At 44.3% G+C, this 24605-nt stretch overlaps 2 protein-coding genes across 16 annotated transcripts in view; one reads left to right on the plus strand and one right to left on the minus strand.

Annotated features, from left to right (window-relative positions):
• The window catches only part of TOMM6 (translocase of outer mitochondrial membrane 6), a 657333-nt gene extending 655632 nt beyond the window's left edge, over positions 1 to 1701 (plus strand). For 2 of the 4 annotated variants that reach the window (XM_050789519.1, XM_050789516.1), the window contains exons 2-3: positions 30 to 190; positions 1601 to 1701. In XM_050789519.1, the coding sequence (XP_050645476.1) occupies positions 63 to 190; positions 1601 to 1697 (225 nt within the window). In that variant the 5' untranslated portion in view covers positions 30 to 62 and the 3' untranslated portion in view covers positions 1698 to 1701. Of the gene's footprint in view, positions 191 to 1600 lie in introns of all 4 variants that reach the window. The other 2 variants (XM_050789517.1, XM_050789518.1) reach the window with 2 other exon arrangements.
• Positions 1702 to 2261: 560 nt separating this feature from the next.
• USP49 (ubiquitin specific peptidase 49) overlaps positions 2262 to 24605 on the minus strand; it is a 103660-nt gene continuing 81316 nt past the window's right edge. For 10 of the 12 annotated variants that reach the window (XM_050789447.1, XM_050789443.1, XM_050789448.1 and 7 more), the window contains 5 exons: positions 17864 to 19247; positions 16036 to 16240; positions 12129 to 12237; positions 11034 to 11239; positions 2262 to 9059 (listed from right to left, as the gene is read on the minus strand). In XM_050789447.1, the coding sequence (XP_050645404.1) occupies positions 8869 to 9059; positions 11034 to 11239; positions 12129 to 12237; positions 16036 to 16240; positions 17864 to 19219 (2067 nt within the window). In that variant the 5' untranslated portion in view covers positions 19220 to 19247 and the 3' untranslated portion in view covers positions 2262 to 8868. Of the gene's footprint in view, positions 9060 to 11033; positions 11240 to 12128; positions 12238 to 16035; positions 16241 to 17863; positions 19303 to 24605 lie in introns of all 12 variants that reach the window. The other 2 variants (XM_050789445.1, XM_050789451.1) reach the window with 2 other exon arrangements.

Below are 24605 nucleotides of genomic sequence, written 5' to 3' on the forward strand. Positions count from 1 at the left end.
GCGTCATTCACCCGCGACGCTGATACGGTTCCTCCACCGCGGCCCATGCGAAGGTTCCTACTATGGCTTCCAGCGGGGTCCCGGTGAGCGCTGCTGGCTCGGCTAATGAAACTCCCGAAATACCGGACAACGTGGGAGATTGGCTTCGGGGCGTCTACCGCTTTGCCACAGATAGGAATGACTTCCGGAGGTAACCGAGCCCAAGAACTTGGTCCTTCTCTGGCCCTTACGTCGGTATTCCCCTTTCTCGCGAGGCTGGCGCCTCAGGGTTTTTTGTTTTTGTTTTTTTGGGTTTTTGTTTTTTGTTTTTTTTGAGACGGAGTCTCGCTCTGTCGCCCAGGCTGGAGTGCAGTGGCGCGATGTCCGCTCACTGCAAGTTCCGCCGCCTCCTAGGTTAACGCCATTCTCCTGCCTCAGCCTTCCTAGAAAATGGGACTACAGGCGCCCGCCACGACGCCCGGCTAATTTTTTTGTATTTTTAGTAGAGACGGGGTTTCACCGTGTTCGCCAGGATGGTCTCGATATCCTGACCTCGTGATCCGCCCGCCTCGGCCTCCCAAAGTGCTGGGATTACAGGCGTGAGCCACCGCGCCCGGCCTTGTTTTTGTTTTTTAACATTGCCAGCATTGTGGCGTCTTCGTAGCTCTGCCTGTGCGTCACTGAGGTCCTTGGCCAGGAGGGAGAGTTCCCGTGTGGCAAAAGCGATCTTTCGTTCGTGTGGCTGTATCTGTATGTCACCCTGATCAAGGGAAGAGGTGCCAGCACGTAAACAGGCTTTTTTGGCGCTGGACTAGTGCTGTCGCTGGGCTTTGCGGATCTTACTTTTCTTTTTTTTTTTTTGAGACGGAGTCTCGCTCTGGCACCCAGGCTGGAGTGCAGAGGCGCGATCTCGGCTCACTGTCCCTTCCGCCTCCCGGGTTCAAGTGATTCTCCTGCCTCAGCCTCCCCAGTAGCTGGAATTACAGGCACGCGCCACCACACCCAGCTAATTTTTGTGTTTTTAGTAGAGACGGGGTTTCACCATCTTGGGCAGGCTGGTCTCAAACTCCTGACTTCTTGATCCACCCGCCTCGGCCTCCCAAAGTGCTAGGATTACAGGCGTGAGCTACCCCGTCTGGCCACATTTATTTCTTTTTGAGACAGTCTCGCTCTGTCACCCAGGCTGTAGTGGCACGACCTCAGCTCACTGCAATCTCGGCTCCCGGATTCCAGTGATTCTCCTGCCTCAGCTTCCCCAGTAGCTGGGATTACAGGCGCGCACCACCACACCCAGCTAATTTTTGTATTTTTAGTAGAGACGGGGTTTCACCATGTTGGCCAGGCTGGTCTTGAACTCCTGACCTCGGGATCCGCCTGCCTCGGGCTCCCAAAGTGCTGGGATTACAGGCGTGAGCCACCTCACCCAGACTTATCTTACATTTATTAGGCACAAAAATAAACTCCAAATTCCCACGTGGGTCTTGAGCAACCTGCCATGTCACAACCATGTATTAACGCCTCGGGAAGGTGGTGGTGATGGAAGCTTTTTCCCCCAGTACATTTCGTTAACTGTACAACAGATTCACTGACCACAGGGTTAGTAAAACACATTTTTTTCCAGGAACTTGATACTAAATTTGGGACTCTTTGCTGCGGGAGTTTGGCTGGCCAGGAACTTGAGTGACATTGACCTCATGGCACCTCAGCCAGGGGTGTAGCCAAGTAGGTAAGCACTGAACCACACCCCTGCGTGTCTTAGGAGACCTAGAGACTGGGAGAAGCAATGTTTTCTGTCAACTGTTCACGAAATGTACAAAAGAATGTGATGTAAAACCCTTAACTATTCCTAGTTAAATGTGTTTTCAGATGTTGCAAGGGATTTAAGTATCTCTTACCAGTTTCCCGCCCATACTTTTCTAGTTCTAATGCCACCTGTTGTCTTATCCGATTGCAGACAAATGGAATCCTGTGCTGAACCCGAATCTTCCAAAAAACAGCCTACAATCTGTGACCACCACAAGATGTGCCCTGATGGCAGCTGAAGTTTGATTCAGATGGGCACTTTTCTTCCCTCTCCCTGCCTAGTTTCCTTTTGTTCCTTGAGTCCACGCAGAATTCCATTCTCTGGTCAGCAGACAGGCTTAAGCTAAAGTATGGCCTCTGTTCTATAAAGTTCTGTACATAGTTCCCAAGCTTCTGCAGGGGGTGATCTTTGCTCTTGTCCTGAGAAATAACAGTGCTGTTTTAACAAACATTTGAAATAAATACCGCACACAAAGGCAGTCATTTTATTCTTTTAATAAGAAACTTTTGCTTACAAAAACAAGGTGTAAAAAAATTTACAAAAATCATAAAAGCATGATTTATATTTCACACTTGAGAGACAAAAACAAGCCCCAAACATGGATTTTAATGGAGGTGGTTTGCTTCATTTTAAAAGGAAGGAAAAAAAAAAAAAAGGAAGCTGTAACCATACATTGATGTCAACATAGCATGAAGTTTATTCTTGAAGAATTTACATTGTTGAGCAATATAAGGGGAAGAAGCCATTTGGTGTTGCATAGCATTTTAGTGCACCAGATGGGTTTTCCAGGCACCAGGGAGGCATTGTTGCTGGAATAGTGAGGTTTGGTGGCACAAAGAGGGCAGTGATGTATAGGGGGAGGTAAAGTGAAGTAAGCCTGGGCAGTGGGCACTAAAGTGACACTGCTGAGGAAGCCGCTTCCTTCAGGAGGAGATGTTTTGTGACCCTGAAATTGATGGTAGTGCTACTGTCCAGGGTTTGGGGGCTCTTTGGAAATGGAGTACGTACGGAACTGGCATGTATAAACTTGTATAGCCATAGAAAGGGGTGGATAGAAACGGGTCCACCATGGCAATTATTTTTTTCTGGTCAGTTTACTAGACATTAAAAAAAATACTGCTTTTATGTGCCAAGTCTCCTATGAAACTAGTGTGGGATTAAAGGACATTAATTGGAAAGGAGGGTCAGTATATATGGACCACAGTGGCCTGTTAAGAATGACAGATGTCTTTAGCAGTTTGTTCACTACTAAAGATAAACAGGACAAAATAGTCTTTCCTGACCTTGCTGGCGTAAATATTAAGAAAATTGCTTGAGAATTAAATTTTTTTAGTATGTATATAAAAACAGCACCATTCTTTGTATAAATCAGATAGATCTTGAAGATGAAGCCAAGACCCTTGAGTCTACACTGGGTAGACTCTGAGAGGTTTATATTTTACTGGGTATTAAGATGAAGAAGATCACATGAGAGCAAAGCTTAGCTTAGAAGCCATCACCTCCCAAATGGTGACCAAGGAGGAAACTTTTAAGCCATAGTATAGATGCTAACCCCCATTTAAGACCCGTATCAGACCACTTGCTAAGACAAGGAATACCAGCACCTCCTGTTCTTTATAGGAATGAAACTTAGATCCTTAAAGGCTGCTACCTGATATACTCATGACTGAACAGTTTTATTTGATAAAAACTTCCAAAATTGAAAATCAAAATCCAGCAAGAATTAAGACATGGCAGCTTCCAAAAGCATAATTCAAATTTTATTCAAAATTTACTGTTTTGGCTTCAAGTAAGTGTTTACTGTTGGTTGGGTTTTAAAGCCATAATGATGGTTGAGTAAGGATTCATTTATTTATTTTTAAATTTTTATACATTTTTGAAAAGATTTCAAGTCTGTTTCCCAGGCTGGTCTTGAGCTCCTGGCCTCAAGCAATCCTCCCACCTTGGCCTCCCAAAGTGTTGGGATTACAGGTGCTAGCCACCGTGTCCAGCCAATGTTTCACTTAAACTGGCTTAATTATTCAAAGTGGTTAAGAATTTAGTAAATAAAACTACTTAATCTACAACTTTCAAAAATTGATAAGTAATCATTAATTCTGTAAATGAAGGAATTGGCCTTCATTACTGCCAAAACAACATTTTCCCCAAGGAAAGTCAATTTTATATCCTGTCACACTTTTCAGCCCTGGCTAGTTAACACAGTACTATGAAAATCTCTAGCTAGATTTTAAACGAAATATGCCAGTGGAAGTATGGAATGAGTCCACAAAAATGAGTGTCACAATGCTATAGTAGCTATGGTGTATTTAGTGCAGAGTGTGGGTTGAATAAGTACACAGTAATTAAAGTCATAGTCTTGGCCCAACAGAACAGTTATTAAACGTAAGATACAAACTAAAGTCACAGTCATATTTAGAAGGCGCTTTTCAGCTTTAGTGCTGACTTAAAAAGTCTGAACCACCAGGAAGATGCGTACTTAACTAGTTAAAAAATTAAATGGCCATGGAAAGTTTTACCCCAAAGATACAACCTCTTCACTTATTTAGTTCAGTAATGAGGCTGAGGGACCCAATTTTCAAGTGTGCATTTGAGTGGTAAACTTTTAAACACCATTTGGTGAAGTTTCAGGAGCTCAGTGGAAACCTTAAGGTCGGAGTAAAAGAAACTGGCTGTAAACAGCCCTGCAGTGAAGAGACTGGGTCTTAGCACCTTCCACAGCCACTCAGCACCATCTCAGTCAGTGCCTGCCGGAGGGGGGAAGGGCATGGAGAGCTAGGATGGGTGCCTTCTCTTTTGCACCACTCCCTTTGCATATTACACAGTGCACTGGCTTGCCTTACAATCTGTGGTTCACATACAGAGGTTTTCTATACTGCTCCCGGACATTTTTTGCAAAAGAACATCAGAACCAATGAAGGTACCACTTCAGGAGGAATCATTTTTGTTTGACTTCTGCTATATGTTGCCCAGCATTAGTCATTGTTTTGATAAAGACTAAAAGGCCTTTTCTGAACATTTGTGCTCTCCCAACCACCTGGGAAAGCATCCCTTCCACTCACAAGATGTAACCTCAGATAGGGATATAGTATACATTTAAGAAGGGGTAGCCCCCCAGCCTGATTTTAAAAGGCCCAAGTTAATGTATGGAACGTGACAAGGGAAGTGAAAAACAAATGGAGTACATAGTCTGCTTGAAAAACAGCCATTTGATGAACAGTCACAAATACAAAGAATTTGGACATTGTAATATAATTTTAGAACTTGCTGGTAAGAATAATTTGCATTCACACACAAGAGACATGAAATGCTTTTTAAAAGTCTGTGAACCAGATGTCCTTTAAACACTACACAGACCCATTTGCCACTTGAAATGACAAGAAATCCTTTCCCTTAATCTTTTCAATTCCATGCAAACCATAATTGAGTACAAGGCACCAAATTTTATGAATTGTATAAAATTAGTTCACAAAGCTTTGTCAGTAAGTAAAACAAACTCCATTTCTCCCTCCCGGCCTGCCCACCCTCCTCCCACCACCCGCCATCCCCAACCAAGTTTTCATTCTGCACTACTGTCAACCTCTCTAGGGCTTATGCTGGGGCATGCCCCACTGCCAGCCAATCCACCTCATTGGTTCTTCCCTTGTACTTGGATGGAGCTGTAAGCACAGCCAGAGTAGCAAACTCATACAATCATTGACTCTAGAAGCCTTGCCATTAAAGACAAAAATAAACTCTGCTATTGAGTCCATAGGACACATAACACTTCTACAGTTTCCAATTTTATTCATGACATTTTAAGAGACGTCTGAAATTTTTTTTTTTTTTTTTTTTTTTTTTTGAGACGGAGTCTCGCTCTGTCACCAGGCTGGAGAGCAGTGGCGCGATCTCGGCTCACTGCAACCTCTGCCTCCTGGGTTCAAGCGATTCTCCTGCCTCAGCCTCCCGAGTAGCTGGGACTACAGGCACGTGCCACCACGCCCAGCTAATTTTTGTATTTTTAGTAGAGATGGAGTTTCACCATGTTGGCCAGGATGATCTCAATCTCAATCTCCTGACCTTGTGATCCGCCCGCCTCGGCCTCCCAAAGTGCTGGGATTACAGGCGTGAGCCACCGCGCCCAGCCTGGAAATTCTTTACAGTGTAGCACTGCCCCCCAACCCTGCCCCATAACTCCAAGACTGAGGGGCTGGATCAAAGCTGGCAAGAGCTCTGACTACCATTTAATAACAGCTTCAGTTCCTGGCTGCCAAGGGCATTCCTAACTATTTTTATACTAGCATGGATGTTCATCTCAGAGGCAACCACAGATATGAGAGTTAGGCTAGATTGAGGTAAAAAAAAAATCCTTTTTGAGGGCCTAGGTGCACTCATCTTGGCTGGCTACAGCAGCAAGTAAACATGCCAGCCAACTAACTACAAAGGGTTCCTGGAACGAGACTCTTAACTACTTGCCCTGGGAGAGAAGCAGGCCCATTAAGGTTCAGTTAGGAGACCTTGGGTTTGATTTGGCAGCATCTAGTCAGCTTTTACCTGGTTCTTATTTTCCTCTCTTTAGAATGATTCAATTTAAGATGCAACTGAGACATTTATCTATACCCAATATGTAAATAAATTAAAGGCAAAGGGACAATTCACTCACAATAGCCATTGGCTTATGCAGCAGGGAACTCTTTAATAAAAAATCTCCTTAAATACCAACTTCTTAAGTGTCTAGTGCTGCTGCCTCTGGGTACCTGAGGTGTCTGTAACTGCAGTGGGCACCTTTCACAAATGTGTAGCTCAGTGGAGACTCTGATGTTAGTTTCTTTTATTACTTTGATATATGCGTGCTCAGCTAAGCACTTATTTCATGAAGTCCTTAATCTGCTTAATAAATCCTTATAATATTTGGTATAAAACTATTTTTTAAAATTAAATTGGAAGATCTTTGAATTTTCCATTAAATGTTTATTAGTAATTATCCCCACTGGACAGCCTGAGGGGTAAAGTAGATGCTCTATTAGTTCTTCTCTATCTTGTAAGTTCTCTTTTTCTAGAATAATAAATATAGGATTCAATGAAAGATGAGGCACGATTCATAGTTTCCTTCCCTTTTTACTCTCCTTGGTTTTTTTGAGTTAATGGGCTTTTCTATTGCCACAAAAAGTCATTACTAATCACGCCGACTTAAAAACTTGGATCTTGAGAGTACAGCTTCACATCAGAGCCTCTGGCAGCATGGACAGCGGTGACACTTTAAAACAGTGTCCAGGAGAGGGTGAGCCCAGGCAAAGCTTATACAAAGAAGCCTGCAGTAGACAATATAAACCAAACAGCATAAAAAATGCCATACGCTATCGCTTCTAAATAAAAGCTAAATATTACAGAAATCTCACAGTGTTGGAAAAAGCAAGTTTAATTTAAAATATAGTCATTCCTTCCCTATCAGGGTGAGCCATTTTTTGTCTGAATTTCCTCCATGTCTCAGTGCTGCCTGGCAGGGCCTATGGGAGAGTTCATTTCAAAAAGTCAACAGCAAATGCTACAGATCTGTGCGGGAAATGTGGCTCATCAACATTGCTAAAGCTATAATCCTCATTCTTTAGCCTCGCTTTCCCCACTTCCCACCCCTCCCCGAACTCCCTTCCACATCTACTCCCTTCAAGTGACAACTGTACTTCTACCTGAATTCAAACATTAATACGATATACTCAGTCAAAAGATGAGCATTTATAGTGACAGGCTGAGTGAGGCTCACTGCAGCAACCACAGCAACAAAAGTTAGGGTTTGCATTCACTTTCACCAGCAAATCTAAGTGAAGAACTAAGAATGAAGTGGCACCTGATGGGGACAAGGGTTTTTATCTGGGCAATTTCATTCTGTTTAGAAACTGACCCAATTTAAAAAGGACGATGTATTTTACTAGCACTGGGGGAAAGGACGGGGCACTCTTGTTTTTTTCTCTGATGGACTGAGTATGGGGGGTAAAGCAACAGTAGGGATTATCAGATTTGGGAGGAAACAGGTCAAGGCCATCGGTAATCAACTCTTCAGATATGTACGAGGTGGATTCCTAAGCAGTTAACATACCCTAGAAAACCAAAAGCTCCCAAACCCTGTGACCATGAATGTTCTACCTCTCCAGGAGCAAGAAAGAAGCTGCAGGCTAAGAAGCTGCATGCTGCACTGAAGTGAGAACGGGTGATAGGCATTCAATAAGCCCTGGAGCACCAGCTATCTCTGCCCACCCTCAATTGAGTTCTGAGAAAACCTAAGAATCAATTTAAACCAAACCATGTGCTTGCCCTAGACCTGAACCAGGGATCTGCTACAGAACTGGGATAGCCAGGAGTGTCCTTTGGCTCAACATGCAACATGTGCTGGTCTATTGCTTCTTTATATGACCTGCCCCTTCTTTAGAATGAAGGGGTATTCATGCCAGTCTCAGAAGTATGGAATGATTAAATGACAGCAGCAGATAGGGAGGGTATGACATACGAAAACCATCCCATTTTGCATGGGGAAATTTGTTCCATGCATCTCACTCCACTCTTCAGCAGCTATCCCCAAAAAAGGAAGTTTGTTTTGAACCCTTGAAGGTTACTTCCTTTGTGGGAATAAACCCTTTAGACTTCATCTCCCATCTTGAAGCCAATCCCATCCAGCAAACTGCTAGCCCAGGGCCCCTCCTCACACGGTCTGTCCAGGGCTGCTCACATCTGGAGGGTTCTTCTGGTGCTGCAAGGAGGTCCTGCTTAGCAGGGGAATCACATAATGGAGAGAAAACATGGCTGCTCTCCTGTGTGGATATGATTAATTTACTCCCCCTTTCTTCCACCTAGATCCCTCTATATTCAGAAGCAACTGATGAAAGGATCTTCATAGAAGTTACTTCTTTTGTTTTTAGGAAAGGAGGGAACTCCCAAACTCATTCAAAAGAAAGACTACAAAATTTATGACAGGACACGAATCACCTGGCACCTTCTACTCTAGACCCAGTGAGGCAAACCTAGTAATCTGTTCCTGCAGTAGCCTTATTTCCTATAAGAGGAAAGATGTATGGACACCAATACACAAAAGCCAGTCTTTGATACATGCCTCCCATTCAGGAAAATGTCTGTGGTCTGCCTTCATCATTGTTGCTGGACTGCACCTGAGCTTGGAGATGGGTTTCTGAGATTCTTGCATTGCCCTGCACTGTTCTTTGAGTGTAAAAAAGGATGTAGGCCTGGGTTTTGCACACTTCCTCGACACTGCATACATTCAGCTTTGAGTCATTGCAGTGGACCCAAAAACCTAGGAAACCAAAGGAGAAAAAGAGAGAAAATGACTACCCAATTCATATTTCTAGTCAGCAGGCAAAATCAGGAGATGAAGAAAGGGACAGAGAAGTTCTGAATAGAGCCAACCCTCGATTATTGGTGGGGGAAGGGACAGGTAAATGAAACCGACAGACTTCTGTGTATCCACTGGCTTTAACCCCACCAAACCCCACAGTACCGCTTATCAACTGACTGCAATTTTTTTTTTTTTTTTTTTTTTTGAGATGGAGTCTTGCTCTGTCGCCCAGGCTGGAGTGCAGTGGCGGGATCTCGGCTCACTGCAAGCTCCACCTCCCGGGTTCACGCCATTCTCCTGCCTCAGCCTACCGAGTAGCTGGGACTACAGGCGCCCACCACCACACCTGGCTAATTTTTTGTATTTTTAGTAGAGACGGGTTTCACCATGTTAGTCAAGATGGTCTCGATTTCCTGACCTCGTGATCCGCCCACCTCGGCCTCCCAAAGTGCTGGGATTACAGGCATGAGTCACCACGCCTGGCCGACTGACTGCAATTTTTATCTTTGTTTTCTTCAGGCTTTTTTATTGTCCACTAGAGCCTTCTAGAAAGATAGCTGCAATACTGCAGGCTAAGCAATGGGGAGATGAGGAGGAAGATGAGGAGGAAGGGGAGGAGGAGAGGAGAAATGGAAATAGAGGGGAGTGATAAAGGAAAATTTAGAAGGAACAAAAGTATTTATTCACAGGCTCTGGCTGCCCCAAGGGCTGTGCAGTTCAAGAACAGTGAACAGCTGAAAACACATCTGCAGCCCATCAGTCAGTGCAGTAGCTGGAAGACTCCACTCTGGAGGATGAGGACCTAAAGCACCTTTGGAGGGGCCCTTGCATCCCCACACTTCCCATGGCGGGGGAAGTAGTAAGAACATAGTAAGTGCTCAGTAAATGTTCTCAGCTTTATAAGCTGCGGCTAGTGAGATTTATACAGTATCTCCTTGAGGTTACACAGGTTCTACTGTTTCTGCATAACCAAGAAGGAAACTGGGGTGTGCAGAAGTAGCATTACCACAACAATAGTAATATTATCAATAACCAATATTTTTGATAATACTACAATATCCTCAAACAGTGACTGAATAAGCACTATGTGCTAGGCAACTGCTCTTTTTATTTATTTATTTGAGTCAGGATCTCACTCTCTTGCCCAGGCTAGAATGCAGTGGTGAAATCACAGCTCATTGCAACTTCAAACTCCTGGGCTCGAGCAATTCTCCCACCTCAGCCTCCCAAGTAGCTAGGACCACAGGTGCACACCATTACGCCTGGGTAAGTTTTTACTATGTTGCCCAGGCTAGTCTTGAACCCTTGGCCTCAAGCAATCCTCCCGCCTCTGCCTCCCAAAGTGTTGGAATTACAGGCGTGAGCCATTGCACAGGGCCTAGGTCCTGTTCTAAGCACTTTTACATGTCAGTTCCTTTTAATTCTTAGAACAACCATACGTTGTTACTTAGTAATATACCCAAAATTTGAATCCAACTTTCATAATTCTTTTTTTCTTTTTGAGATAAGAGTCTTGCTCTGTCACCCAGGCTGAAGTGCAGTGGCATAATCTTGGCTCACTGCAACCTCTGCCTCCCAGGTTCAAGCGATTCTCCTGCCTCAGCCTCCTGAGTACCTGGGATTACCAGTGCCCGCCACCACTCCCGGCTAATTTTTGTACTGTTTTAATAGAGACAGGGTTTAACCATGTTGGCCAGGCTGGTCTCAAACTCCTGACCCCAGGTGATCCACCCACCTCAGCCTCCCAAAGTGCTGGGATTACATGTGTGAGCCACGGCGCCTGACCCAACTTTCACAATTCTTGCCATTGGATTTTCATGTATGTAATTTCCCTCTAGGTAATCCATGGGATGGAAATAAAAGGAAAACAATAAAATGTGGACAAATAACCCCTTTCCGTGTCCCCCACCCCACAGAGTAAAGCGCACGCACCTCCCTCTGTGTTGTAGCAATAGGCTGTGTAGTGTCCTGAGCCAAACCCTTTCCCGTGATGCATGACCACTGCGGAGAGATCATAGGCAAAGGTCTCTTTGTCAAGAGAGGAGAGCATGTCCCTGCAGCAGTAAGGTTCCATGGTTAATACCTGGTCAAAGACGACATGGACCCCAATCTTCTCTCGATGGTTACGGCCAGACCACCTAGAACATGGATATAAGCTTGTTACTAGTAAAAACCGGCATATACAATTGTAGGTAGAGGTAGGTATTAATAAAACAGGGAACTGAGAAAATTAAACCTTCTGGTTTTGGTCTTCCCATCAATAAAATGGTGGTAATCAATGTTCACATTTATTTATTTATTTATTTATTTATTTTCAGACAGGGTCTCACTCTGTTGCCCAGACTGCAGTGCAGTGGTGTGATCAATAAAGGCTCACTGCAGCCTCAACCTTCCCAGGCTCAGGTGATCCTCCCACCTCAGCCTCCCAAGTAGGTGGGACTATAGGTGCACACCACCACGCCTGGCTAATTTTTGTATTTTTTGTAGAGACAAGGTTTTACCATGTTGCCCAGGCTGGTCTCGAACTCCTGAGCTCAAGCAGTCTGCCTACCTTGGCGTCCCAAAGTGCTAGGGTTACAGTCATGAGCCACTGCGCCTGGCCCATTTATTTGCTGTGAATGTTCCATGAAGTACTCTAAACCTAGAGATCCCTAAACAAGCAATTCAAGCAACAGTCTTTTTGTAGTTTCCTGCCTGCCCTTCTTTTCCAGATTATTTTATATTTCATCCTGAAGATGAACCTCTACATAAGTCCAAGCCAGGCTAGAAAATCTTTAAGCACAGATACCCAGTGCAGGCTGGATAATTAATTACACAGGCGCATGACAGCAAAAGCCCAGTCCTGCTGGGCTCCCACATTAATTTGCCTTAGTGGATGTGAATGATTTAATCTCCATGGAAAACACAAGGTCTCAAGTGAACAGGCTTCCCCTCCCAACACCATAGAAGACATTTGCCCTCACCAAAGCCTTTGGAGCAGCTATTCCCACAGCTCTCACCCAGCTAGGACTCCCACAGCAAGCTCACCTGAATCTTTTAAGGTGCAGCCGGAGAACCTGAGGTAGTCTGTAGATCATTAACTGCTTTCTAGCTTCACTCAGAACAAGGGGTTTGGGATTGGATTTTCGTCGTTTGCCTATGTGGTTTGGGAAGGTATAAGACATAGGTTGTGAAGAGTTTTTTCTAGCTATGGCAGAGACAGTGACTTGCCATTCAATATGCATTCTCCATATTTCTAAGTACCTGAACCTCAATTTTTTGGGGAGTGCAATGTGACCCCCTTTATGACTGCATTTCCCGGCTTCACAAGCCTGCATGGTGTGGCCATGGAAGTTCTGGCTAAGATGAAAGGAATGACTGTATGGGACTCTGCTTATACAAGGCTGACTCACTTGTAAGGTGCATCCCTTTGGCCTTCCCACTATCTGAAACTACTGGAATTCCTCCTGGACCAAAAGGTAACTTTGAAGACAGAAGTCTTGCAACAGGATAGTAAAACAGAAAGACAGAAATAGCTTGGGTCACTGATGACCATGCAGCCACCATGCTGGCCCTGAATGTCCTTCAGACTTGTTTTATGTAACAGAAAAATAATACCTCTCATTTTAAGTCACTGTTATTTGGGTCGACTGTTACAAGCAACTCAAATCTTTCCAATTTTTGCCATCAGGAACTTTGCGTATAATGGAATATAATGGAACGTGCAACAGCAAGCACACAGAGTAGAAGCATATGTTAAGGCTCCATGTCTTTACAATGGCTTATAACTTCAATTATGATACCCCACAATATGATTTTAAGAAGCTTTTTGTTTGCACTAGGTAAGCCTAATTCTACTTCCTGCTCACAACTAGTTGTGTGCTAATGGATAAGTTACTCAAAACTCTGAACCTCCGTTTCCTCACCAGTAAAATAGGGAATAATGCATATATTTCAGGCTTAGGAAAAAAAGGATAAGATTACTAAATGATAGAGTATTTAAACACATTTTTCTTTAGCATGATTTGCTTATGGCATATTCAAACATTTAGAAAATAAACTGTTGGTTCTATATTTTTATGCTGTGCCTAGTTTTTGAAACATATTTCCTAGATAAAAGCACATTGCTGGACATACAAGGACAAAGCTGACAGGTAGCTAAATTCATCTACTCCAAAGCAGAACTAGTGATCAGTCTCTAATTTTGTTTCTAAATGTGGGGGAAATGCATTTCTTGAACTGCTGGCCTCAAGCAGTCCTCCCACCTTGGCCTCCCAAAGTGTTGGGATTGTGGGTGTGAGCCCACTGTGCCCAGCCTTTAGGAAATGCATTTCTAAATTTCAGCAAATAAACAATGGAAACAGAGTTATCTTAGTTTCTATCAGAAGCCTTTCCTGTAACCATTTACTGATGGCTGTTTTGTTATATTAAACTGGTAAATGGATGAGAGTAGAAAATTAGTGTTCTACGGCAGTCTCTGCTAATTGTCTTGAGCTGTTGATATCATGGGCTCAGTGTCTGAAGAGCTGGGCATCTGATTCCCAGTCCTGTCTGTACTACTCATGAAAGGTAGCAAATCACAGCCAGATGATGTATCACAGAGCTTTCTGTGACAATAGGATGTGGAGGTGTAGCTTCTCATAATAGACTGCATCAGAATGAGTTGTGCCATAGGAGAAGCTTTTACCAGGGTGTGTAGTCACAATATGTGCTGGCATGAACAGAAATGGAATTCAAAGAGGGGCTTGGCCTTATTTTATATTCCTATTCACCATTTTTTTGAAAATTACTGCAGCTCTGGCTAGGAACCCTGGCAGTGACTACCACCCTCAGCAGAGGGAGTATGTGAGCTAAGATGAAGACAATATAGAGTCAGGCTTTGTTTCCCTAAAATGAAATTCACAAAGAAAAATAAATTACTGATTCAATTGAGATTGATCAGTTCTGTCTCCATTTCATTAAGCTGTCCAGGAAGACAGGTAGAAGACTGACTGTTTTGAAACTTCACAGGCAACAGATCAATGCATCTCATCTCCTCACCATAGGTTTCCTTCTCTGGCATTATTTGCACTTGCCTAGAGAAATCCTGATAAATTGGCACATCTGACAACCAAAGAACAATCCTTTCTTGTAAAGATAAACCAGAGTTATTTCTTGCCTAATCTATCATATCCAAAAATGATGGAGTTAAAGCTGTTAATATTCTTTTGTTCATTACAAGTAAAAGGCTTCAGGAATCACTGGGTTTTTTTGTTTTTTGTTTTTTTTTAATATTACTCTAATGAAACAATTTGATTCACCTGACTCTGTATCTCAAAATGGAACAGGATAGGTGAGTCTACAGTTAGCCAGGTATAAAATTTCAAATTTTCTTTTGAAATGGCAAAATGATATCGAGCATAACTTTGTGGGTTTTTTTTTTTTTTCTTTTTTTCCTAAAAGAGGTCTTGCTGTGCTACCCAGGCTGGTCTCAAACTCCTGGCTTCAGGCAATCCTCCTGCCTTGGCCTCCCAAAGTGTTGGGATTACAGGTATGAGCCACTGCACCTGGCCTCAAGCCTGACTTTTGATTTTTGTTCTGATTCTTCAAAGAGTGGAACAGGTTTCCCACAATTTAGCTTTTTTTTTTTTTTTTTTTTGAGATAGCATCTGGCTCTGTCGCCCAGGCTGGAGTGCAATGGCGCCCACCTTAGGGCCTCCCAAAGTGCTGGGATTACAGGCATAAGCCACTGCGCCGGGCCTAACATTTTTTTTTTTCTTCAAAACTGGTAATCTAAACTATTATGTGACTGAAAATGGATTTCTAGGTCTCTGTACAATCCATTAACTTTATACTTTTAGTTTCCAAATCTATATATGCCACAACCCTCAAACATAAGCATCCACATATTTGCTCTGCATTTCGTCTGTCCATACTGGGTTAGCAGAAGCATTAAGTGTTAGTGTGGCAAGACGGAAGGGCCCTGTATAACACGCCTCTGTAACCATATGTAAAGAGTTCCATTTTAAAATTACAGACAACACAGAAATACTTCCTTATGACCCTCTCTGAAATGTGAACTTTTCAGGCATGTGAAGAATAAAAAAAATGCAGAAAATATTTCATGAAGCTGCCACTGAGCAATGTACCTTAAGACTTACTTTCTTGGTTCCACTGTACCAATCTTTAGCATCACTTTTGACAGACATTAAGTCTGCCAGTTCATTACAAAAGCATGCTTTTCTGATATCGCATCCCTCAGAAAGGCTATTCCATCTGGGTTTAGATTAAGTAAGAACTGTTGGACTCTACATTCATTAATTTACGCAGCAGCCCCATAGCACTAATAAGCTAAGTACTAACATTCCAGAGTCCCCATTTCAGGAGCCACACTTTAAAATCCCTTCCAAGATGACAACTAATGTCAATCAGGAGGTCAATCAACTCCTAGGTCTTTGTTTCATTTTTTGTTATTGTTGTTGTTGTTTTTTGAAACAGAGTCTCACTCTGTTGCCCAGGCTAGAGTGCAATGGCGTGATCTCGGCTCACTGCAGCCTCCACTTCCTGGGTTCAACCGATTCTCCTGCCTCAGCTTCCCGAGTAGCTGGGATTACAGGCACCTGCCACCACGCCCAGCTAATTTTTGTATTTTTAGTAGAGACGGGGTTTCACCATGTTGGTCAGGCTGGTCTCAAACTCCTGACCTCAAGTGATCCGCCTGCCTCAGCCTCCCAAAGTTCTGGGATTACAGACACGAGCCACCACGCCCAGCCTTGTTTTGTTTTTTAATACATAATTAAAACAAGTCCATGTTTTTTGATTTTTAGAAAAATGGGAGGAAGAGATCTTTAAAAGATGCTTTAGAACCATTCAATATCATTAGTGTTACTTTTGACTAAAGAGGACAAAGCAGCACGTTAAACTGATATTCCAGTTATACTTCCCCACTACGCCCCCTCCTCCACACAGCACTCACTGTTACACTGGTCACAAGCGTAGATTCTTCCTTCCAGGGCCTCTGTCTCTGTGAACTTGGCCAGCATCTCAGTGAGCAAGCACTCTGTCTGATTCAAAGGGACAAACCCCTTTTCTATGCAGTGATAGCGTTCAGGGAATTCCAGGGATAGGTCCCAAAAGGGCTCAATGGTATTAGATTTGTAATTGCATGATATACATGTGACCTAGAATGAAAAGATTGATTTACAGATTATGTAACTTCCATGCTTCCTGCGTACAGTTTTACTTGCTTCATAAAAGACACACTTTATCAAAACTAAGTGTATAATTTTCAAAAAATAGTAATATTAAAATAATAAACATAACTTTAAAAGAATTAGAGTATATTACTTCTGATGTACATTTCTAACTATGGGATGCTAGCTGGAATTTAAAAACCATACTGCATAGAGACTATACCAACCCGCCTTTCTCCTCTCCCAAAATATGCTCTAACATTCAACAGTACAGTAGCACAGACTGCAAGTTATTATGCAGTCTCTCAAGGGATCAGTCTGATACAGAGAATCTGCAGGTCCCTGCCTACTTCCCTCACTCTGTAATTCCTCCTCTTGACTTTAGACCTTCCATAGAGCCCAGCACACCTCTCTTTTTGCCTTTGTTACTTGCAGAAGCCCTACACTGAACCCCTCTGTCTGCACAGCCTCAAAATGCTGTGATTAGACCTCCATTCCCACTATAACCTTCCCAGGTGCACCTTCCTAAGGGGAGGGGAGACAGAAGAAGTGCTAATAAATACTCCCCTTTTACATGCTCAAAAACAAAAACCTAATTAAATTTTCCCTTTCCATACCATTCATCATTCTTTCAAAACCCTAAAAACCAAGACACAAGCACAGTGTAGAGGTTTTACCTGAATCTCTTAAGTTGCCCACCAATCCGCCCCCCAACACGTTTTTTGTTTTTTGGTTTTTTTTTTTTTTTTGAGACAAAGTCTCCATCTATCACCCAGGCTGGAGTGCAATGGCGCGATCTCGGCTCACTGCAACCTCCGCCTCCTGGGTTCAAGCAATTCTCCTGCCTCAGCCTCCCAAGTGGCCGGGATTACAGGCATGCACCACCACGCCCGGCTAATTTTGTATTTTTAGTAGAGACGGGGTTTCACCATGTTGGCCAGGCTGGTCTCTAACTCCTGACCTCAGGTGATCCACCCCCCTTGGCCTCCTGAAGTGCTGGGATTACAGGCGTGAGCCACCGCGCCCGTCTTTTTTTTTTTTTTTTTTTTCAAACTATAAGAATACTCTTTCTGCATATTCTCATAAGGCGTTATCTCAGAATCTTTGCTTAGGTTACATGGCTAAAGATCCAGGAAATGTAATGGGGAACAGGAAGGAGGCTTGCATTGGTCTTTAGCATGCTCCTAGCTGTCTTCCTTCCTTGTATGTAAAGAAGGGAGACAGCTCTTTCAAACTATTATGGAACCAGAGTTACAGGCAAAATCTGTTCCCTAAAATTGATCAAAGGATGGCACACCAACAATGAGTACTTAATTATAACAATGAGAATATTATATTACCCATATCTTCAATAACAGTTAAAGATATTCACTGAAAATTAAGCAATGTGGCAAGTTAAACTAAAAATCTGGCCGGAAAGACACTAGGCAAGTTTCCCCAAAAGGCCATCATAATGTACAGTAGAATAAAAGGTACAATGGCCACCCTCAAAAATGCATAATCACAGCAAATGTTGGCTACTCTTATTAGCCCAATAACCAGGGGAAGGCACTCACAGGAAGCCCAAACTAACATACAAGCCTCTCATTGTCATGGTAGGCACACACATACCTGACTGAGCAGCTGCCCATGAAATATGGTATTCACCACCTTTAACACCTGTTTGGTGAGCTTCCTCTGGGAGAAAGGGATGAGGATCCGGCGTGTGGTGCCCTCAGACTCGAGTTCCTGCTGCACCTTGTGCAGCAGCTCACAGAGAAATTCCTGCGCGTCCTGTTGGTCGTAGCCGCGGAAGGCAGGGATTAGGCTCCACACTGAGTGGAGCATGGCGAAGGGCGACACTAGGGCCCACTTCCCGGACCACATGACTCGGAAGAGGGTGTGCAGTTCACGGCAGAGGGAAATGTGCTTCGAGCTTGGCTCCTTGTTCTGGATGAGCTCCAGGCTCCGACTAATGGAGGCCCCGCCGTTCCAGCAGAAGCCCTCCCGCTCGCATGCCTCGGCCCTGTCACTCCTCAAGGACAGCTCTGTGGCTGAGCTGTTGGTTGGCTTGCCAGAAAGCTGAGTCTTCCCGTTGGTGGCTTTGGGAAACAGATGTTCCGTTTTGGAAGGGTCAAGGTTGAGGAAACATTCTCGGAACTTCTGGAGGTGGCTGAGCACCTGGAGGATGGAGTTCATGTAGCAGGTGTTGCCCAGGTTGCGCAGGCCTGTGACGCCCGGGGCCACGGCAGGCTGGCGACGCAGCTTGAGCGTGGCGGCGGGCGCTCTGCGTGAGGTAGGGAGGGTGGTGGGGCGCGAGGCGGCCGGGCCCGCGTCGCTAGGCGTGTGCAGGAGCAGCCGTGCACTCTTACGCGGAGGGGCGCTGGCCAGCTCCTCCAGCAGCCGCCGTTTCACCTCGCGCCGCCGCCTCCGCGCTTCCTCCTTCTTGCGCTCCAGCGCCTCCTCCTGCCGCCGCTGCTCCAGCTTCGCCTGGCCCCGGGAGCTCTTCTCGAACCACAGCCGCAGCGTCCTGGCCAGCAGGCGCTGGCGCCGGTACCACAGAGCGGTGAGCATCTGCGGCTGTCCCTGAGGAGCGCGCTGCGGCGGGACCACATCCTCACCCGAAGCCGTGGACCGCAGCGTCCGCCCGCGTCTCACCAGCGTGTCCTGCTTCTGGCCCCGGACCGCCAGGAGGGAGCTTCTTAGCAGCTTCAGGTCGCCCTCTGGGTTATCATTGAGCACGTAGTCCTTGCACAGGTAACAGAACACGTAGAGATCCCGGACTTCCATGGCTAGCGGGTGTCCAGTCTCTTCAAAGTGTTTCAGGGCGTGGTCCTCAATGTAGCGGCCGCAGGCCACGTGGGAGCACTTGAGGCAGGCCCACACCGACTCGGTGGTGGCGCACTCTAAGCAGCACCACTTCTGAGGGTTCAGGATGGAGTGGTCCTGGGCGAGCCGTAACCGCCCTACATGTTTGCATCTATCCATGTCTTATAGAAGTCGCCACTCTCTCAGCCTGTCACGACAGTCCCCCAAAAAGAAAAAGAAAACTCTTTTAGAAAAATGTTTTCCTAAAAAAAAAGAAAAGACTTGCAATGGGTATTTCAACTCTAGATTCATTCATTTTCAATTCCAAATTGGTTCCTTTGAAAGTTAAAAAAAGGCACATTTGGTATAAAAGCAGAGAATTACAGGACAGTTAAATTACTTAAAAAGGAAGAATCTTACGGAAGGGTTAGCACAAATTTGAAACTTTATGGTGTTTCACATACCAGTGGGAGAGATGAAGAGCCTCAAATAAAAATGTCAATTTTAGGTCGATTGCAATATTTTTCAAGCAGAGATAACAGGATATAAGATAAAAATAAGAAAAAGAAAGTCCTCACCAGTATAAAGTATAATTTTTATGAGACATGACAAAGGAACATTGTATATGTGGTTTTTTTGTTTTGAGACGGAGTCACTCTGTTGCCCAGGCTGGAGTGCAGTGGCTGGATCTCAGCTCACTGCAACCTCTGCCTCCCGGGCTCAAGCGATTCTCTTGCCTCAGCCTCCCGAGTATCTGGGATTACTGATGCTGCCCCACCACACCCGGCTAATTTTTGTATTTTTAGTAGAGATGGGGTTTCAATATGTTGGCCAGGTTGGTCTTGAACTCCTGACCTCAGGTGATCCGCCCACCTCGGCCTTCCAAAGTGCTGGGAGTACAGGCATGAGCCACCGCGACGGCCATATATGTGTTTTTTAATGTTTTTTATTTTTTATGCATTTTTTTTTTTTGAGGTCGAACCTCGTTCTGTTGCCTAGGTTGGAGTGCAGTGGCGCAATCTCAGCTCACTGCAACTTCCATCTCCCTGGTTCAAGCGATTCTCCTGCCTCAGCCTCCCAGGAAGCTGGGGTTACAGGCGCATGCCACCACACCCGGCCAATTTTTTGTATTTTTAGTAGAGACGAGGTTTAACCATGTTGGCCAGGATGGTCTTGAACGAACTACTGACTTCAAGTGATCTGCTCGCATTGGCCTCTCAAAGTGCTGGGAATACAGGCATGAGCCACTGCGCCTGGCCTGTTTTTTTAGAGACACATCTCACTATGTTGCACAAGCTGGTCTTGAGCTGACCTCAAGTGATCCTCCCATCTCAGCCTCCAAAAGTGCTGGGATTACAGGTGTAAGCCACTGCACCCAGCCAACATCTGTCTTTTTGAAAAGAACATCTGCATCTTGCAGTAAGGGTGGGAAAACTTTTACCTTCTTTACTGAAAGGATAGGTAAGTAAAGAATTGGACAAATATGACTTAGTACAAGAGGTGAAGTGGCTACTGGTATTATAATATTTAACCAAACTACCGAAACAAAAGAAAAAAAAGCAACAAATCTTCCAGCTGATATATATGAAAATGTTTTTTAAAACAGTAGTAACATCCTAAGCATGTTTTCTTTTTTTCCTTCCCATAATACTTCTTCAATATTGTTCATCAGAGAAGCCTTATGGGCAATTTCTGCAAGGGAAAGAAGCTAAACAACTATTTATTTATTTATTTATTTATTTATTTATTTAGAGATGGAGTCTTGCTCTGTCACCAGGCTGGAGTGCAGTGGCGTGATCTCAGCTCACTGCAACCTCCACCTGCCGGGTTCAAGAGATTCTCCTGCCTCAGCTTCCCGAGTAGCTGGGACTACAGGTGCGCGCCACCATGCCCAGCTAATTTTTTTGTATTTTTAGTAGAGATGGGGTTTCACCATGTTGGCCAGGATGATCTCAATCTCTTGACCTCGTGATCCGCCTGCCTCAGCCTCCCAAAGTGCTGAGATTACAGGCGTGAGCCACCGCGCCAGGCTGCTATACAACTATTTTAAAAGAAAATTTTTTGTATCTTTGGAACTTTGAAAGGCGTTTTCCCCTCAATACCAGAACTTAAAATTCCCTAGGCTGGGCACCGTGGCTTGCACACTTTGGGAGGCCGAGGTGGAAGGATTGCTTGAGGTCAGGAGTTCAAGACCAGCCTGGCCAACATAGACCTGTCTCTATCTATCTTATCTATCTTATCTATCTATCTATCTATCTATCTATCTATCTATCTCTATCTATCTATCTATCTACTTGTATATTTATATATTTTGAGACAGGGTCTCACTCTGTCACCCAGCCTGGAGTGCAGTGGTGTGATCTTGGCTCACTGCAGCCTCCACCTCCTGGGCTCAAGTGATCCTCCCACCTCAGCCTCTAGAGTAGATGAGATCATAGGTGCATGCCACTATGCCCAGCTAATTTTGTTTATTTTTTGTAGAAATGGGGGTCTCACTGTGTTGCCCAGACTGGTCTTAAACTTCTGGGCACAGTGATCCTCCTGCCTTGGCCTCCCAAAGTGTTGGGATTATAGGTGTGAGCCACCACACCTGGCTTAGTCCCTTTAAAAAAAAAAAAAAAAGGCCAGGCGTGGTGGCTCACACCTGTAATCCCAACACTTTGGGAGGCCGAGGTGGGTGGATCACCTGAGGTCAGGAGCTCGAGACCAGCCTGACCTACGTGGTGAAACCCCATCGCTACTAAAAAAAATACAAAAATTAGCCAGACGTGGTGGCAGGCACCTGTAATCCCAGCTACTCAGGAGGCTGAGGCAGGAGAATCGATAGAACCTGGGAGGTGGAGGGTGCAGTGAGCCAAGATCACGCCATTGCATTTCAGCCTGGGGGACAGAGCGAGAATCAGTCTCAAAAAGAAAATAATAAAATAGGCCGGGTGCGGGGGCGCACACCTGTAATCCCAGCACTTTGGGAGGCCGAGGCAGGCGGATCACAAGGTCAGGAGATCGAGACAATCCTGGCTAACGTGGTGAAACCCCAGCTCTACTAAAAATACAAAAAATTAGCCGGGCGTGGTGGCAGGCGCCTGTAGTCCCACCTACTCAGGAGGCTGAGGCAGGAGGATGGCATGAACCCGGAGGGTGGAACTTGCAGTGAGCCGAGATTGGGCCACTGCACTCCAGCCTGGTGACAGAGCAAGACTCCGTCTCAAAAAATAAAAAAATAAATAAAAATAAAAACATAAAGAAAATAATAAAATAGGCCTGGTGCAGTGGCTCACACCTGTAATCCCAACACTTTGGGAGACCAAGGCAGGCAGATCACCTGAGGTCGGGAGTTCAAGACCAGCATAGCCAACATGGTGAAACCCCATCTCTACTAAAAAAACACAAAAAATTAGCTGGGTGTGGTGGCAGGTGCCTGTAATCCCAGCTACTGGGGAGGCTGCAGCAGCAGAATTGCTTGAACCCGGAGGTGGAAGTTGCAATGAGCCGAGATTGCGCCATTGCACTCCAGCCTGGGGGACAAGAGCGAGACTTTGTCTCCAAAAAATAATAAATAAATAAATAAATAAGAAAGAAATAATTCAATTCCCTAAAGGGAGTTCCTCTCTCTCTCTTTTTTTTTTTTTTTTTGAGATAGAGTCTTGCTCTGTTACCCAGGCTGGAGTGCAGTGGCACGATCTCGGCTCACTGCAACCTCCACCTCCCAGGTTCAAGCAATCCTCCTGCCTCAGCCTCCCTAGTAGCTGGGATTACAGGCAAGTGCCACCACACCCAGCTAATTTTTGTATTTTTAGTAGAGACAGGGTTTCACTATGTTGGTCAGGCTGGTCTTGAACTCCTGACCTCAGGTGATCCACCTGCCTCGGCCTCCCAAAGTGCTGGGATTACAGGCATGAGCCACCGTGCCCGGCCGGTAATTCCTCTCTCAAGGTGAATTTTTTTCACCTCCATTTATTCTCTACTTTTCATTTCTGTGAGCAAATGCAGTTTCATGATTATGAGGTCAACCCAGAGAAGTTCTAAATCCAATGTACTGTGAGTAGCCCCTTTAATTTTCCAGATGCCGTTTTTGGCCTAGTCCTATTTATGTGTGCCGAAATCCACAAATAAATAAATATACTGCAGGACCAAATTAGAGATTCTAACCATTTTTATTGCCTGTTCCAGATGGCAGAGGCATGTCTTTATATAAGAAACCCTCAAATCATACAAAGGGAAGCGACCTGGACTACCCTCAATCAAGACAGATCATGATTTTCTTACCGCTAAGCACCCTTTAAGTCATTTTTCTGGATGTTTACCCACTTTCTAACAAGAAATACAGTAGTCTCCCCTTGTACATGGTTTCACTTACTGAGGTTTCAGTCACCTGTGGTACAGTACACTAAGATACTCTGAGAGACTACATTCACATAATTTTTATCACAGTATATTATTGTAATTGTTCTACTGTATTATGTTATTGTTAATCTACTACTGTGCCTTATTTATAAACGAAACTTTATGATAGGTATGTATGTATAGGAAAAAAACACAGTATATATAGTGTTCAGTACTATCTGTGGTTTCAAGCATCCAGTGGGGGTCTTGAAACATATCCCCTAAGGATAAGGGGGAAATACTGTAATCTTCAGAGGGGAGATTATGTATATTTCTGTTTTTACTCCCTTATAATGCCAAGACTTGTGCGTGCTCAACTGTTAGTAGTCAAAAGTATTCTGTCAGAATTACCCTCTCACACAGTCTGGAATAGTACTGAAATAACCATTTTTGTTGACTTTTCTTAGTGCACAGCCAAATCAAAACACACATACATTAAAAGATGGAATAGTAAATAAATGAATTTTCTTTTTGCTACTCAATACCAACTGAGGATGCAAATTGGGTACACATTGATGCTTACAACTAATTCCTGGGACACAAAAGAAAGTAATGAAGGAATAAAGGAGAGGGAAAAATATCAAGATGTAGGCAATTCCCAAGTTTCTCACTAATTCAATATTCTTTCAAAATGTAGTCCCTGAACTACCTACCAACATCCGAATTCCCCAGGCTACTTGTTATATATACAGATTTCCTGGCTACTACTCCAGTCCTTGTGAATCTGAATCTGGAGAGGCTTCTAAAATCTCAATGATTCTTTTCTTTTTTTTTTTTTTCAGATGGAGTTTTGCTCTTGTTGCCCAGGCTGGAGTTCAATGGTGGTGCAATCTAGGCTCATCACAACCTCCGCCTCCCGGGTTCAAGCGATTCTCCTGCCTCAGCCTCACAAGTAGCTGGGATTATAGGCATGCACCACCACACCCGGCTAATTTTGTATTTATAGGGACAGGGTTTCCCCATGTTGGTCAGGCTGGTCTTGAACTCCCAACCTCAGGTCATCCACCCACCTCGGCCTCCCAAAGTGCTGGGATGACAGGCATGAGCCACTGCACCCAGCCAGATGATTTTTTTGCACATTAAAACCTTAGTACATTAATCCAGTAAATTGTATAGGGATTAAAGACTCTTCATAGAAATCAAAGAAATAATTTTATTTCTCAAATTCTTCCACTTAGACTAA

Source organism: Macaca thibetana, chromosome 4 (assembly GCF_024542745.1).
Source record: "Macaca thibetana thibetana isolate TM-01 chromosome 4, ASM2454274v1, whole genome shotgun sequence".
In the NCBI taxonomy this organism is placed as follows: Eukaryota; Metazoa; Chordata; class Mammalia; order Primates; family Cercopithecidae; genus Macaca; species Macaca thibetana.